Source organism: Pseudorasbora parva, chromosome 19 (assembly GCF_024679245.1).
Source record: "Pseudorasbora parva isolate DD20220531a chromosome 19, ASM2467924v1, whole genome shotgun sequence".
In the NCBI taxonomy this organism is placed as follows: Eukaryota; Metazoa; Chordata; class Actinopteri; order Cypriniformes; family Gobionidae; genus Pseudorasbora; species Pseudorasbora parva.
The window spans coordinates 44,323,995-44,341,521 of NC_090190.1; the positions used below are offsets into that span (position 1 = coordinate 44,323,995).

Sequence of the window (17,527 nt, forward strand, 5' to 3'; positions counted from 1 at the left end):
CGTGTCCTTTCAGAAGGCAGGGAGGTCAGGGGCGTGTCTTTTCAGAAGGCAGGGAGGTTAGGGGCGTGTCTTTTCAGAAGGCAGGGAGGTCAGGGGCGTGTCTTTTCAGAAGGCAGGGAGGTCAGGGGCGTGTCTTTTCAGAAGGCAGTGAGGTTAGGGGCGTGTCCTTTCAGAAGGCAGGGAGGTTAGGGGCGTGTCCTTTCAGAAGGCAGGGAGGTCAGGGGCGTGTCCTTTCAGAAGGCAGGGAGGTCAGGGGCGTGTCCTTTCAGAAGGCAGGGAGGTCAGGGGCGTGTCCTTTCAGAAGACAGGGAGGTCAGGGGCGTGTCCTTTCAGAAGACAGGGAGGTCAGGGGCGTGTCCTTTCAGAAGGCAGGGAGGTTAGGGGCATGTCCTTTCAGAAGGCAGGGAGGTTAGGGGCGTGTCCTTTCAGAAGGCAGGGAGGTTAGGGGTGTGTCCTTTCAGAAGGCAGGGAGGTTAGGGGCGTGTCCTTTCAGAAGACAGGGAGGTTAGGGGCGTGTCCTTTCAGAAGGCAGGGAGGTTAGGGGCGTGTCCTTTCAGAAGGCAGGGAGGTTAGGGGCGTGTCTTTTCAGAAGACAGGGAGGTTAGGGGCATGTCCTTTCAGAAGGCAGGGAGGTTAGGGGCGTGTCCTTTCAGAAGACAGGGAGGTTAGGGGCGTGTCCTTTCAGAAGGCAGGGAGGTCAGGGGCGTGTCCTTTCAGAAGGCAGGGAGGTCAGGGGCGTGTCCTTTCAGAAGGCAGGGAGGTTAGGGGCGTGTCCTTTCAGAAGGCAGGGAGGTTAGGGGCGTGTCCTTTCAGAAGGCAGGGAGGTTAGGGGCGTGTCCTTTCAGAAGACATAATGTATGTACATCCGATCAGAAACTAAACATCACTCACACAGATGCAAAATACATGAATTTATCCGTTATTTGTCCACTCTTTGATTCTGAATCACATCGACAGCTTGAAGGAGACCAAAAATAGCGCTTCAGCGTGAAGAGTTCATTCAAAATATGAGCCGAGTGGTTCAGTGTGGGGTCGGCCTGAGGTCAGTGTGGGGTCAGGTTTAGGTCAGTGTGGGGTCAGTGTGGGGTCAGCGTGAGGTCAGAGTGGGGTAAGGTGTAGTTCATAGAAAGTGTGTGTGTGTCAAAAAGAGTGATGAGTTGTCTTCGTCGTCAGTGAGGAACCTGGGTGTGCTCTTTGATACCAATCTTTCATTTGAAAGCCACGTTTCTAGCCTCTGTATCTAGCATCACATGCTCTCAATGCCAAATGCTGAACAGTTAGTCGATGCGTTCATGAGCTCAAGGCTAGATTATTGTAACGCTCTACTGGGTGGTTGCCCTGCTCGCTTAATAAACAAACTCCAGCTGGTCCATGATTGATTGATTGATTGATTGATTGATAGATAGATAGATAGATAGATAGATAGATAGATAGATAGATAGATAGATAGATAGATAGATAGATAGATAGATAGATAGATAGATAGATAGATAGATAGATAGACAGACAGACAGACAGACAGACAGACAGACAGACAGACAGACAGACAGACAGACAGACAGACAGACAGACAGACAGACAGACAGACAGACAGACAGACAGACAGACAGACAGACAGACAGACAGACAGACAGACAGACAGACAGATAGATAGATAGATAGATAGATAGATAGATAGATAGATAGATAGATAGATAGATAGATAGATTATTGTAATGCTCTACTGGGTGGTTGCCCTGCTCGCTTAATAAACAAACTCCAGCTGGTCCAGAACGCAGCAGCTCGAGTTCTTACTAGAACCTAAACTCCTAAACTCTGGAATAGTCTTCCTAGCATTGTTCGGGAAGCAGACACACTCTGTCAGTTTAAATCTAGACTAAAAACACATCTCTTTACTATGGCATACACACAGAACATTATTAACTCTCATTATTCAATTCAATTGACTGATTGTTCGGCTTCATTAACTAGGTCAGCCGGAACCGGGAACACTTCCCATAACACCTGATGTACTCGTTACATCATAAAGAAAGCAGCATCTACACTAATGTTAGTCTCTGTTTATCCCGAGGTTTACTGCAGTCGGCCGGATCCGGATCAGATGATGGACCTGAATATGACCAACACATCTGCTGTGAGCGGATCAATCAGATGGATTGAGGATCCAATGTCGCCTTGAGCTTTTGGCTTGCTCAGTTGGGGACACTAAATGTTTAACTATATCAGTGATCTGCCAGCATTGTCTCTCTCTGATAAATTAAAATAATCTGATAACATCACTGTTTACTCCAGAACGACTGTACAGCCAAATCTAATTCTGCTGCAGTATTGTCCTGTTTAACACTGAAGCTGCTCTGACACAATCGGTGCTGGAGAAGAGCGATAGAAATGGAGCTGACTTGACTTGTGTGTGTGAGAGTGAAAGAGTGAGAGTGTGTGTGAGAGTGAGTGAGTGAGTGTGTGTGTGTGTGATGACTGCAGGCGAGACAGATTCACACCTGCATGCCTACGAGTCACACAGAGAGAGAAGGAAAGTATTTCTCTAGTGTGGACTTGCAGAGGATCTGAGCTAAGACGGCAGGATCCCGACGAGAGGAAGACAAGTTACATCATCACCATCGTTTCAATGAGACGGCCGTTCCACACACACACACACACACACACACACACACACACACACACACACTGTAAAGGTGTGCAGTGGAAGTCACACATACACTGTAAAGGTGTTCAGTGAGAGAGACACACACACACATACTGCTATAATGTGTTCAATGAGAGTCTCCCTCTCACACACACACACACACACACACACACACACACACACACACACACACACACACACACACACACACACACACACACACACACACACACACACATTATAAACACAACACACTCACAAACAGCACCGTTCAATGAGAACGACCAGCTCAAGACAGATGAGAGAATGAACCGGAATCTGGGAAGATTTCCAGCCACGTTTAATCACTCTCTCTCCAGCACACGACCCCTATAATCACACACACACACACACACACACACACACACACACAAGCTATCAATCTCCACGCTAATGTTATGTTAGCTGAGCCTCTGCGGTCTCTGTGTTCTAAACCTTCATTTAAACTGGAAAACAAATATAGACGAGGGCAGACATTAGAAAAAGCCTCGGTCTGCTACGTGAAGAAAAACTCACACAATAAACCGCTCAAGCTAACGTTCAGAAGATGCAGGAGATATCCCCAAATCAAGACACCGGAGAAGAGAAATGAGAAACGTATCAAAATAAACTAATATCTGCGAGTCAGAAAGATAACCTTTTCCCCTTTAAATGTCAAGTCTTTATTTCTATCGCTCTTCTCCAGCGCCGATTGTGTCAGAGCAGCTTCAGTGTTAAACAGGACAATACTGCAGCAGAATTAGATTTGGCTGTACAGTCGTTCTGGAGTAAACAGGGATGTTATCAGCTTATTTTAATTTATCAGAGAGAGACAATGCTGGCAGAAGATTTTGAAGAAATGACTCCATTGGCAGATATTTGTTCTTGTTTTGATTTGAACAGATTATTCATTTGTTGTAGTTATAAGCACAAACTCATGTCTTAATATCTTCAGTCATGTCTCTTCTCCAGTTAATGTTTCTTGATTTAAGAATGTTTAGATATTTGTGCTGGAAAATGAGGTTCTGGAAATCTTTCTGGTTCTGGAATCTGATTGGCAAATCCTCCATTTCTTTTACACACACTGCTGGTGTTGTGTCACAGAGTGTAGTTGTAAGAGTTTAATTTATGAACACAGTGCCTGTTTCCTGGTTTGTTCAGACTCTTTCTCAGATGCTCTTTGGTCTTATTAATCTGTTTCTTGTTTCAGAGCGAATCGTTTTCGGCTAAGAGGAGAATTATATTTAGGCTTTATTTAACTTGAATCCTGTACTAGAGTGTCGCTTTTGTACGTTTGACTGAATTGTTTGTTTTCAGTTGTAAAAATGTTTAATATTATTGTTCAATAAATGTGATTTTATATAAATAATATGCCGTATTTGGTGTTGAGAGCGGGTCCGTTATAGCCTTGAAATCTAGACTCACCCTAGCGGCAGCAAATCTAATCTGCCCTCGTGTGTCGTCTAGAAACTCTCAATACACTTCTGAGCTGTAAAAACCAAACTCTGGTCAGGCCAATCACACCGTGTGTAGAGTCAGTGGGTGGGGCTTAACATAGTGACGGCCGAGTTGCGTGCTAATCAAAGAAGCTGGCGAAAGGCGGTCTTTCAAATCGACTTTGGCCGTGACTCTGGAAGACTTGAGTTAAGTTTCTTTGAGAAAAAAACAAAGAACGGCACTAAAATCATTCTTAAGAAAGGAAGATGTGTTTGGAGTTTAGCCGACCAGATACAGCGAATGCTTAATCTATCAACTATAGAGTGAATCCGTGGCGGAAGGAAGTAATTCCACACAAAAGAGTTTTTTATAGACACACACAGTCTTTATTTATTTACTCATGTGTGCTGTTGAATGTTTGTATAAATGCAATAACACACTGTTCATCAGCACTGTGATTATCTACGGATGGATACAGCCGTGCTGATATACTCGTGTGATAGTGCCGAACCGTTGAAATGGTTTTAATAAGTCAAGCGATATGTAAATGAGCGGCTCGAGTATTGGCTGTGATCATGGCTGATCTAAGCCGCTTCGGTTTCTCCTCACCTCCCGCGATCTCATTGTCCCGCTCAGTGTCCTGCTGATCGAACGGCACGCTGACACCACTCACCTCCGATCCTGAGCCTGATCCTGACAGAGACACAGTCAGAGGAACATCAGAAACACAAAAACGATTATATCTGTATCCCTATGAAGAACCGCCACTATATTCCCACAGATCTGTGTAAGAGCTGAGAGTGTGTGACAAACACTGAACAGACGAGCGTGAGACTGACCGCTGTATCTGCCCTGCAGTGCTTTGCTCTGCTCCGTCCCTCTGACGGCCGTGACCTTCACACTGTACTCTTTCCTGCGGTCAAACCCTTCGAGGACAGCTCTGGGCTCAGATTTACTCACTAACAGCTCCTGCTCTGGTCCTGCAAAACACACACACACACTAAGAACCACAGATAGCTGAAGAAACAGATGATGGCAGCTTTATAAAGTGCACTGTCTGATTGTTCCCTGTCCCTATATAGTGCACTGTCTGATTGTTCCCTGTCCCCTATATAGAGCACTGTCTGATCGCTCCCTATCCCCTATAGAGTGCATTGTCTGATCGCTCCCTATCCCCTATATATAGCACTGTCTGATCGTTCCCTATCCCCTATAGAGTGCACTGTCTGATCACTCCCTATCACCTATAGAGTGCACTGTCTGATCGTTCCCTATCCCCTATATAGAGCACTGTCTGATCGCTCCCTGTCCCCTATAGAGTGCACTGTCTGATCATCCCCTATCCCCTATAGAGTGCACTGTCTGATCATCCCCTGTCCCCTATAGAGTGCACTGTTTGATCATCCCCTGTCCCCCATAGAGTGCACTGTCTGATCATCCCCTGTCCCCTATAGAGTGCACTGTCTGATCATCCCCTGTCCCCTATAGAGTGCACTGTTTGATCATCCCCTATCCCCTATAGAGTGCATTGTCTGATCGCTCCCTATCCCCTATATACAGCACTGTCTGATCGTTCCCTATCCCCTATATAGTGCACTGTCTGATCACTCCCTATCACCTATAGAGTGCACTGTCTGATCGCTCCCTATCCCCTATATAGAGCACTGTCTGATCGCTCCCTGTCCCCTATAGAGTGCACTGTCTGATCATCCCCTATCCCCTATATAGAGCACTGTCTGATCATCCCCTATCCCCTATATAGAGCACTGTCTGATCATCCCCTATCCCCTATATAGAGCACTGTCTGATCATCCCCTATCCCCTATATAGAGCACTGTCTGATCATCCCCTATCCCCTATATAGAGCACTGTCTGATCATCCCCTATCCCCTATATAGAGCACTGTCTGATCATCCCCTATCCCCTATATAGAGCACTGTCTGATCATCCCCTATCCCCTATATAGAGCACTGTCTGATCATCCCCATCCCCTATATAGAGCACTGTCTGATCATCCCCCATCCCCTATATAGAGCACTGTCTGATCATCCCCCGTCCCCTATAGAGTGCACTGTCTGATCATCCCCCATCCCCTATATAGAGCACTGTCTGATCATCCCCCGTCCCCTATATATAGCACTGTCTGATCATCACCTATCCCCTATATAGAGCACTGTCTGATCATCCCCATCCCCTATATAGAGCACTGTCTGATCATCCCCCGTCCCCTATATATAGCACTGTCTGATCATCCCCCATCCCCTATATAGAGCACTGTCTGATCATCCCCCGTCCCCTATATATAGCACTGTCTGATCATCCCCTATCCCCTATATAGAGCACTGTCTGATCATCCCCATCCCCTATATAGAGCACTGTCTGATCATCCCCCGTCCCCTATATATAGCACTGTCTGATCATCCCCTTGTCACATCCCTGTCCTGTCTTGTGTGCACATGTGGGTTTTGTCAGTATGGCCTTTGTGCTTCTGTCATTGTCTAAACCCTCCCCCCTTGTTATCTAATTAGTGTTTGATTTCTCCCACCTGTGTTTCCTCGTTCCCTGCCTCATTTGTTCCCTGTTATAAGCTCCTGGTGTTTGTCAGTCTTTGTGGTATCGTTGTAATGTCTGCGTCTCCTGTCCTCCCTGTGATTCTGTTCTGGTATGTGTTTGAGTTTATGTTTTGATTACGTATTTTTGCCCCTTGTGGGTTTTGTTTTGTATTTGTTTAATTTTATAATAAATTACCACTTCTTTGCACATGAGTCCTCGCACCATTTTCCTTTGTGTTTGTGACGTGACAGAACGATACCACCATTAGTGGACTCCGCAAGATGGAAGGCTTCCTTTTCCCATCTCCCTGCCCCTCTGCTTCACCGATGGCAGGACGACGGCACAAGCTCCTCTCCCTCCGGCAGGAGGGAACCAGCGTGAAGGAGTTTGCGCACAGGTTCGTATTTGCAGCAGAGGGGCTCAACATCAGCGCGACAGAGCTCAAGGACATCTTTTACAACGGACTAAATGAGCCTGTTAGCGCTTGGGAGATGGGAATGCGGTGGATTTTATCATTTTGGCAGTTTGTGGGATTTATGTACAATCGTGGTGGTGGAGGAGAGTTATGGAAGGGCGGCCTTCCTCCGCTTGGTCCTCCTCCACTTATCCTCACAGACTGCCAGGTCCCCAGTCCTCCGATGACCCCTTCGGGGAGAGGGAGGAGGAAGGGAAGGAGGGCTCCTTCGGTGATGGATCAGGTGGTCCCAGTTCCAATGGATCGTATTCCGGTGGTCCCTGTGCCGGTGGTCCGTGTTCCGGTGGATTGTGTATCAGTGGTCCCTGCTCCAGTGGCCTCGAGACAGCGGCGGAGGAGGAGAAAGGCTTCCTCCACGACAGTTCCGGTGTTCCGGTGGTCCCAGTGCCGGTGGATCGTGTTCCGGTGGTCCCTGTGCCGGTGGATCGTGTTCCGGTGGTCCCAGTGCCGGTGGATCGTGTTCCGGTGGTCCCTGTGCCGGTGGATCGTGCTCCGGTGGACCCTGTTCTGCCCGCGCCGACCCGGCGCCCTGCTCTGACCGCGCCTCCCAGGCGCCCTGCTCTGACCGCGCCTCCCAGGCGCCCTGCTCTGACCGCGCCTCCCAGGCGCCCTGCTCTCACCGCGCCTCCCAGGCGTCCAGCTCTCACCGCGCCTCCCAGGCGTCCAGCTCTCACCGCGCCTCCCAGGCGTCCAGCTCTCACCGCGCCTCCCAGGCGTCCAGCTCTCACCGCGCCTCCCAGGCGTCCAGCTCTCACCGCGCCGCTGAGGCGTCCTGCTCTCCGTGCGCCGCTGAGGCGTCCTGCTCTGCCCGCGCCGGCCCGGCGCCCTGACCGCGCCTCCCTGGGCGCCTGAACTTTGTGGGCCACCATGGCCTCCTGAAAATTTTGTTTTCCCCATACCCTCCTTGTTGACCCTTCCCTTGTTTGTTCCTTCCTTCTCTGTTTCCCCTGTCCCTCCCGTCCCGCCCTGGTCTGTCCGTCGCCCCCTGGTCTGTCCCGCCTGTCCCTAGTGGAGCGTCTGGTAGCCGCTCCTTAAGGAGGGGGTAATGTCACATGCCTGTCCTGTCTTGTGTGCACATGTGGGTTTTGTCAGTATGGCCTTTGTGCTTCTGTCATTGTCTAGACCCTCCCCCCTTGTTATCTAATAAGTGTTTGATTTCTCCCACCTGTGTTTCCTCGTTCCCTGCCTCATTTGTTCCCTGTTATAAGCTCCTGGTGTTTGTCAGTCTTTGTGGTATCGTTGTAATGTCTGCGTTTACCGTCCTCCCTGTGATTCTGTTCTGGTATGTGTTTGAGTTTATGTTTTGATTACGTATTTTTGCCCCCTTGTGGGTTTTGTTTTGTATTTATGTTTAATTTTATAATAAATTACCACTTCTTTGCACACGAGTCCTCGAACCATTTTCCTTTGTGTTTGTGACGTGACACCCCTATCCCCTATATATAGCACTGTCTGATCATCCTCTGTCCCCTATAGAATGCAATGTCTGATCATCCCCTGTCCCCTATAGAGTGCACTGTCTGATCGTCCCGTCCCCTATAGAGTGCACTGTCTGATCATCCCCTGTCCCCTATAGAGTGCACTGTCTGATCATCCCCTGTCCCCTATAGAGTGCACTGTCTGATCATCCCCTGTCCCCTATAGAGTGCACTGTCTGATCATCCCCTGTCCCCTATAGAGTGCACTGTCTGATCATCCCATGTCCCCTATATATAGCACTGTCTGATCATCCCATGTCCCCTATATATATCACTGTCTGATCATCTCATGTCCCCTATAGAGTGCACTGTCTGATCATCCCCTGTCCCCTATAGAGTGCACTGTCTGATCATCCCCTGTCCCCTATAGAGTCCCACTCTCACCCGAGTCGGTGCTGTATCATCCCCTATCCCCTATATATAGCACTGTCTGATCATCCCATGTCCCCTATATATAGCACTGTCTGATCATCCCATGTCCCCTATATATATCACTGTCTGATCATCTCATGTCCCCTATAGAGTGCACTGTCTGATCATCCCCTGTCCCCTATAGAGTGCACTGTCTGATCATCCCCTGTCCCCTATAGAGTCCCACTCTCACCCGAGTCGGTGCTGTATGCGAGTCTGTATCCGTCGAACTCTCCCTTTGGCTCCTTCCAGCTCACGCTGAGTGTGTCGGAGCTCAGCTCTCTGAAGCGCAGCCTTCTGGGCATCGGCACTGCAAACACCGCAGACCAGAACATCTCTCACACTGCCCTCCTCCGTTAGCATGTAAAGATGATCAACAAAGTTCAATCTAATTACAAGCACCCACTGCACTCAAACTCGCCGTGACTCGAGATCACTGCTGAAGTAAAGGCGTTTGACTGACAGCTAGTGTTTAATTAGATCATCTTCATCTGTGTTTGGGCATCAGACAGATGGAAAGAGAGGAAGCCAAACGTGTGTCCAAACCAGATGTGACCCGACCCGCTCTACCAATCAATCAATCAATCAGCTTTATTTATATCACGCTTTTCCAATGCCGATTGTGTCAAAGCAGTGTTAAACAGGACAATAGTGCAGCAGAATTAGATTTGGCTGTACAGTCGTTCTGGAGTAAACAGTGATGTTATCAGCTTAGTTTAATTTATCATAGAGCGACAATGTTGGCAGATCAGTATTATAGTTAATAGAATTAAATAAGACCTCATTAATAAATGTTATTTGTATATTTAGTTGAATAACTTGGATCATGATTTTAGTGTCCCCAACCATCCAACAAGCCAAAGGCGACAGTGGCAAGGACAGCTCTACCAATCGCTTAGGAAGCAAATGCAACGGACCCACTTTATATTAGGTGGCCTTAACTACTATGTACTTACATTTTAATTAATAATTTGATACAATGCTTTTATTGTGTACATGCTTGTTTTTACATTTACCCATATATATATATATATATATATATATATATATATATATATATATATATATATATATATATATATATATATATATATATATATATATATATATATATCAACACACCTGTCCCTAACCCTACCCTACCCTTAAACCAACCCACACCTGTCCCTAACCCTACCCTTAAACTGACCCACACCACAACACCTGTCCCTAACCCTACCCTTAAACTGACCCACACCATCACACCTGACCCTAACTCTACCCTTAAACTGACCCACGCCACCACACCTGACCCTAACTCTACCCTTAAACTGACCCACACCACCACACCTGACCCTAACTCTACCCTTACACTGACCCTCACCACCACACCTGACCCTAACCCTACCCTTAAACTGACCCACACCAACACACCTGAACCTAACTCTACCCTTAAACTGACCCACACCACCACACCTGACCCTAACTCTACCCTTAAACTGACCCTCACCACCACACCTGACCCTAACCCTACCCTTAAACTGACCCACACCACCACACCTGTCCCTAACTCTACCCTTAAACTGACCCACACCTCCACACCTGACCCTAACTCTACCCTTAAACTGACCCACACCACCACACCTGACCCTAACTCTACCCTTAAACTGACCCTCACCACCACACCTGACCCTAACCCTACCCTTAAACTGACCCACACCATCACACCTGTCCCTAACTCTACCCTTAAACTGACCCACACCTCCACACCTGACCCTAACTCTACCCTTAAACTGACCCACAACTCCACACCTGTCCCTAACTCTACCCTTAAACTGACCCACACCTCCACACCTGACCCTAACTCTACCCTTAAACTGACCCACACCACCACACCTGTCCCTAACTCTACCCGTAAAACTGACCCACACCTCCACACCTGACCCTAACTCTACCCTTAAACTGACCCACAACTCCACACCTGTCCCTAACCCTAAACTGACCCACACCATCACACCTGTCCCTAACCCTACCCTTAAACTGACCTACACCACCACACCTGACCCTAACTCTACCCTTAAACTGACCCACACCTCCACACCTGTCCCTAACTCTACCCTTAAACTGACCCACACCACCACACCTGTCCCTAACTCTACCCTTAAACTGACCCACACCACCACACCTGTCCCTAACTCTACCCTTAAACTGACCCACACCACCACACCTGTCCCTAACTCTACCCTTAAACTGACCCACACCATCACACCTGACCCTAACCCTACCCTTTAACTGACCCACACCATCACACCTGACCCTAACGCTACCCTTAAACTGACCCACACCACCACACCTGTCCCTAACTCTACCCTTAAACTGACCCACACCACCACACCTGTCCCTAACTCTACCCTTAAACTGACCCACACCACCACACCTGTCCCTAACTCTACCCTTAAACTGACCCACACCACCACACCTGTCCCTAACCCTAACCCTAAACTGACCCACACCACCACACCTGTCCCTAACTCTACCCTTAAACTGACCCACACCACCACACCTGTCCCTAACTCTACCCTTAAACTGACCCACACCACCACACCTGACCCTAACCCTACCCTTTAACTGACCCACACCACCACACCTGACCCTAACCCTACCCTTTAACTGACCCACACCATCACACCTGACCCTAACGCTACCCTTAAACTGACCCACACCACCACACCTGACCCTAACTCTACCCTTAAACTGACCCACACCACCACACCTGACCCTAACGCTACCCTTAAACTGACCCACACCACCACACCTGTCCCTAACCCTACCCTTTAACTGACCCACACCACCACACCTGTCCCTAACTCTACCCTTTAACTGACCCACACCACCACACCTGTCCCTAACTCTACCCTTTAACTGACCCACACCATCACACCTGTCCCTAACCCTACCCTTTAACTGACCCACACCACCACACCTGACCCTAACGCTACCCTTAAACTGACCCACACCACCACACCTGTCCCTAACCCTACCCTTTAACTGACCCACACCACCACACCTGTCCCTAACTCTACCCTTTAACTGACCCACACCATCACACCTGTCCCTAACCCTACCCTTTAACTGACCCACACCATCACACCTGTCCCTAACCCTACCCTTAAACTGACCCACACCACCACACCTGACCCTAACGCTACCCTTAAACTGACCCACACCACCACACCTGTCCCTAACCCTACCCTTTAACTGACCCACACCACCACACCTGTCCCTAACTCTACCCTTTAACTGACCCACACCACCACACCTGTCCCTAACTCTACCCTTTAACTGACCCACACCACCACACCTGTCCCTAACTCTACCCTTTAACTGACCCACACCATCACACCTTTCCCTAACCCTACCCTTTAACTGACCCACACCATCACACCTGACCCTAACTCTACCCGTATCCAACTCAATATCAGCAAAAGTGTTTTGCAATACAATTTGAACACAGTAAGTACATAGTACTTATTTTTATATGTAAGTACATTGAACCCACCTAATATAAAGTGGGGCCAACGGAAGTTATGTTGCATGTTCCCACCAATAGCAAATTCTGGTGTGCATTACTAAACATTTGATAGACATTTGGTGTGACATTATTTCAACAAAAATCAGGACAAAACTAAGTTTGTTTGGAATCTTTCCGTTCGCTGTAGCTGAAAAACACAGCCGTTTAGCGTCCAAAAGCTTGTTGCATCAAATCTGGTCAGGACACAGAGTTATGACAATCCAAAGTCTTAGTTTCTCCTCATACCTCAACACGTTCTGCCTGAACACTGCGTGTCAGATCGGCTGTGGTGAGACTGAGTGAGAAGAAACTCAGACTTCTGGGAAACAATCCAAAAGAAGTGTGTGTTTGTGTGGGTTAGCGGACGGGTGAGGAGCGTCCATCAACAGCACTGGAGAAACCGCAGTCACCCGTCTGACAGCCCGACACACCGATGCATGCACACACACACACACACGCGCACACACACATGCACACACACACACACACTCATTTCTTTACAGACGAGCACATGTTCTGTAAAGAGCTTCCTCCTCAGATGTGCAGTGGATGCAGCAGGCAGGAGATAAAACACTGTATGAAGAACACCAACCTTAACACAAGACGACTGAGAAAACGCTCGCTCCTCTCGTCCGGCTCATGACCTGTGTGTGTGTGTGTGTGTGTGTGTGTGTCCGGTAATGTCAGGGGCTTGTGGGTAAATGACATGAGCATCAGTGTGTGTCGACCTTTCTCAAGCGTTTATCACAAGTCCTGTTCCAGTGAAAGATTCTGAGTGTGTTCGAGTAACTGATAAATCCATCACACAAACAGACTCCATCGAACATGTTGAACTAATCCATCGAGGTTTCCAAAAGTATCATGGACAGAAACCGTAGGCTCAAAGCTCTGAGATCTGGGCTTACGGTTTACATCTGCTCAAGAGATATATAGTTAGAATATATATAGAGAACTATAGTTAGAGTATGATGACCGACGCTCTACGGTTATAGCTAGAGTATGATGACTGGCGCTCTACGGCTATAGCTAGAGTATGATGACTGACGCTCTACGGCTATAGCTAGAGTATGATGACTGACGCTCTACGGCTATAGTTAGAGTATGATGACTGACGCTCTACGGCTATAGCTAGAGTATGATGACTGACGCTCTACGGCTATAGCTAGAGTATGATGACTGACGCTCTACGGCTATAGCTAGAGTATGATGACTGACGCTCTACGGCTATAGCTAGAGTATGATGACTGACGCTCTACGGCTATAGCTAGAGTATGATGACTGACGCTCTACGGCTATAGTTAGAGTATGATGACTGACGCTCTACTGCTATAGCTAGAGTATGATGACTGACGCTCTACGGCTATAGCTAGAGTATGATGACTGACGCTCTACGGCTATAGCTAGAGTATGATGACTGACGCTCTACGGCTATAGCTAGAGTATGATGACTGACGCTCTACGGCTATAGCTAGAGTATGATGACTGACGCTCTACGGCTATAGTTAGAGTATGATGACTGACGCTCTACGGCTATAGTTAGAGTATGATGACTGACGCTCTACGGCTATAGTTAGAGTATGATGACTGACGCTCTACGGCTATAGTTGGAGTATGATGACTGACGCTCTACGGCTATAGTTGGAGTATGATGACTGACGCTCTACGGCTATAGTTGGAGTATGATGACTGACGCTCTACGGCTATAGTTGGAGTATGATGACTGACGCTCTACGGCTATAGTTGGAGTATGATGACTGACGCTCTACGGCTATAGTTGGAGTATGATGACTGACGCTCTACGGCTATAGTTGGAGTATGATGACTGACGCTCTACGGCTATAGTTGGAGTATGATGACTGACGCTCTACGGCTATAGTTGGAGTATGATGACTGACGCTCTACGGCTATAGCTGGAGTATGATGACTGACGCTCTACGGCTATAGCTGGAGTATGATGACTGACGCTCTACGGCTATAGCTGGAGTATGATGACTGACGCTCTACGGCTATAGCTGGAGTATGATGACTGACGCTCTACGGCTATAGCTAGAGTATGATGACTGACGCTCTACGGCTATAGCTAGAGTATGATGACTGACGCTCTACGGCTATAGCTAGAGTATGATGACTGACGCTCTACGGCTATAGCTAGAGTATGATGACTGACGCTCTACGGCTATAGCTAGAGTATGATGACTGACGCTCTACGGCTATAGCTAGAGTATGATGACTGACGCTCTACGGCTATAGCTAGAGTATGATGACTGACGCTCTACGGCTATAGCTAGAGTATGATGACTGACGCTCTACGGCTATAGCTAGAGTATGATGACTGACGCTCTACGGCTATAGCTAGAGTATGATGACTGACGCTCTACGGCTATAGCTAGAGTATGATGACTGACGCTCTACGGCTATAGCTAGAGTATGATGACTGACGCTCTACGGCTATAGCTAGAGTATGATGACTGACGCTCTACGGCTATAGCTAGAGTATGATGACTGACGCTCTACGGCTATAGCTAGAGTATGATGACTGACGCTCTACGGCTATAGCTAGAGTATGATGACTGACGCTCTACGGCTATAGCTAGAGTATGATGACTGACGCTCTACGGCTATAGCTAGAGTATGATGACTGACGCTCTACGGCTATAGCTAGAGTATGATGACTGACGCTCTACGGCTATAGCTAGAGTATGATGACTGACGCTCTACGGCTATAGCTAGAGTATGATGACTGGCGCTCTACGGCTATAGCTAGAGTATGATGACTGACGCTCTACGGCTATAGCTAGAGTATGATGACTGACGCTCTACGGCTATAGCTAGAGTATGATGACTGGCGCTCTACGGCTATAGTTAGAGTATGATGACTGACGCTCTACGGCTATAGCTAGAGTATGATGACTGACGCTCTACGGCTATAGCTAGAGTATGATGACTGACGCTCTACGGCTATAGCTAGAGTATGATGACTGACGCTCTACGGCTATAGCTAGAGTATGATGACTGACGCTCTACGGCTATAGCTAGAGTATGATGACTGACGCTCTACGGCTATAGCTAGAGTATGATCCCTTACGCTCTACGGCTATAGCTAGAGTATGATGACTGACGCTCTACGGCTATAGCTAGAGTATGATCCCTTACGCTCTACGGCTATAGCTAGAGTATGATGACTGACGCTCTACGGCTATAGCTAGAGTATGATCCCTTACGCTCTACGGCTATAGTTAGAGTATGATGACTGACGCTCTACGGCTATAGTTAGAGTATGATGACTGACGCTCTACGGCTATAGCTAGAGTATGATGACTGACGCTCTACGGCTATAGTTAGAGTATGATGACTGACGCTCTACGGCTATAGCTAGAGTATGATGACTGACGCTCTACGGCTATAGTTAGAGTATGATGACTGACGCTCTACGGCTATAGTTGGAGTATGATGACTGACGCTCTACGGCTATAGTTAGAGTATGATGACTGACGCTCTACGGCTATAGTTAGAGTATGATGACTGACGCTCTACGGCTATAGCTAGAGTATGATGACTGGCGCTCTACGGCTATAGCTAGAGTATGATGACTGGCGCTCTACGGCTATAGTTAGAGTATGATGACTGACGCTCTACGGCTATAGCTAGAGTATGATGACTGACGCTCTACGGCTATAGCTAGAGTATGATGACTGACGCTCTACGGCTATAGCTAGAGTATGATGACTGACGCTCTACGGCTATAGCTAGAGTATGATGACTGACGCTCTACGGCTATAGCTAGAGTATGATCCCTTACGCTCTACGGCTATAGCTAGAGTATGATGACTGACGCTCTACGGCTATAGCTAGAGTATGATGACTGACGCTCTACGGCTATAGCTAGAGTATGATGACTGACGCTCTACGGCTATAGCTAGAGTATGATGACTGACGCTCTACGGCTATAGCTAGAGTATGATCCCTTACGCTCTACGGCTATAGCTAGAGTATGATGACTGACGCTCTACGGCTATAGCTAGAGTATGATCCCTTACGCTCTACGGCTATAGCTAGAGTATGATGACTGACGCTCTACGGCTATAGCTAGAGTATGATCCCTTACGCTCTACGGCTATAGCTAGAGTATGATGACTGACGCTCTACGGCTATAGTTAGAGTATGATGACTGACGCTCTACGGTTATAGCTAGAGTATGATGACTGACGCTCTACGGCTATAGCTAGAGTATGATGACTGACGCTCTACGGCTATAGCTAGAGTATGATGACTGACGCTCTACGGCTATAGCTAGAGTATGATGACTGACGCTCTACGGCTATAGCTAGAGTATGATGACTGACGCTCTACGGCTATAGCTAGAGTATGATGACTGACGCTCTACGGCTATAGCTAGAGTATGATGACTGACGCTCTACGGCTATAGCTAGAGTATGATGACTGACGCTCTACGGCTATAGTTAGAGTATGATGACTGACGCTCTACGGCTATAGCTAGAGTATGATGACTGACGCTCTACGGCTATAGTTAGAGTATGATGACTGACGCTCTACGGCTATAGCTAGAGTATGATGACTGACGCTCTACGGCTATAGCTAGAGTATGATGACTGACGCTCTACGGCTATAGTTAGAGTATGATGACTGACGCTCTACGGCTATAGCTAGAGTATGATGACTGACGCTCTACGGCTATAGTTAGAGTATGATGACTGACGCTCTACGGCTATAGCTAGAGTATGATGACTGACGCTCTACGGCTATAGCTAGAGTATCATGACTGACGCTCTACGGCTATAGCTAGAGTATGATGACTGACGCTCTACGGCTATAGTTAGAGTATGATGACTGACGCTCTACGGCTATAGCTAGAGTATGATGACTGACGCTCTACGGCTATAGCTAGAGTATGATGACTGACGCTCTACGGCTATAGCTAGAGTATGATGACTGACGCTCTA

The 17,527-nt window shown here is 47.8% G+C and overlaps 1 protein-coding gene across 3 annotated transcripts in view; it reads right to left on the reverse strand.

Moving 5' to 3' along the window:
* LOC137047762 (collagen alpha-1(XIV) chain-like) overlaps window positions 1–17,527 on the reverse strand; it is a 97,443-nt gene that overhangs the window by 77,969 nt on the left and 1,947 nt on the right. For all 3 annotated transcript variants that reach the window (XM_067425620.1, XM_067425621.1, XM_067425619.1), the window contains exons 3-5: window positions 9,210–9,326; window positions 4,939–5,079; window positions 4,709–4,792 (exon numbers count right to left, since the gene is read on the reverse strand). In XM_067425620.1, coding sequence (XP_067281721.1) covers window positions 4,709–4,792; window positions 4,939–5,079; window positions 9,210–9,326 — 342 coding nt within the window. The remainder of the gene's footprint in view (window positions 1–4,708; window positions 4,793–4,938; window positions 5,080–9,209; window positions 9,327–17,527) is intronic.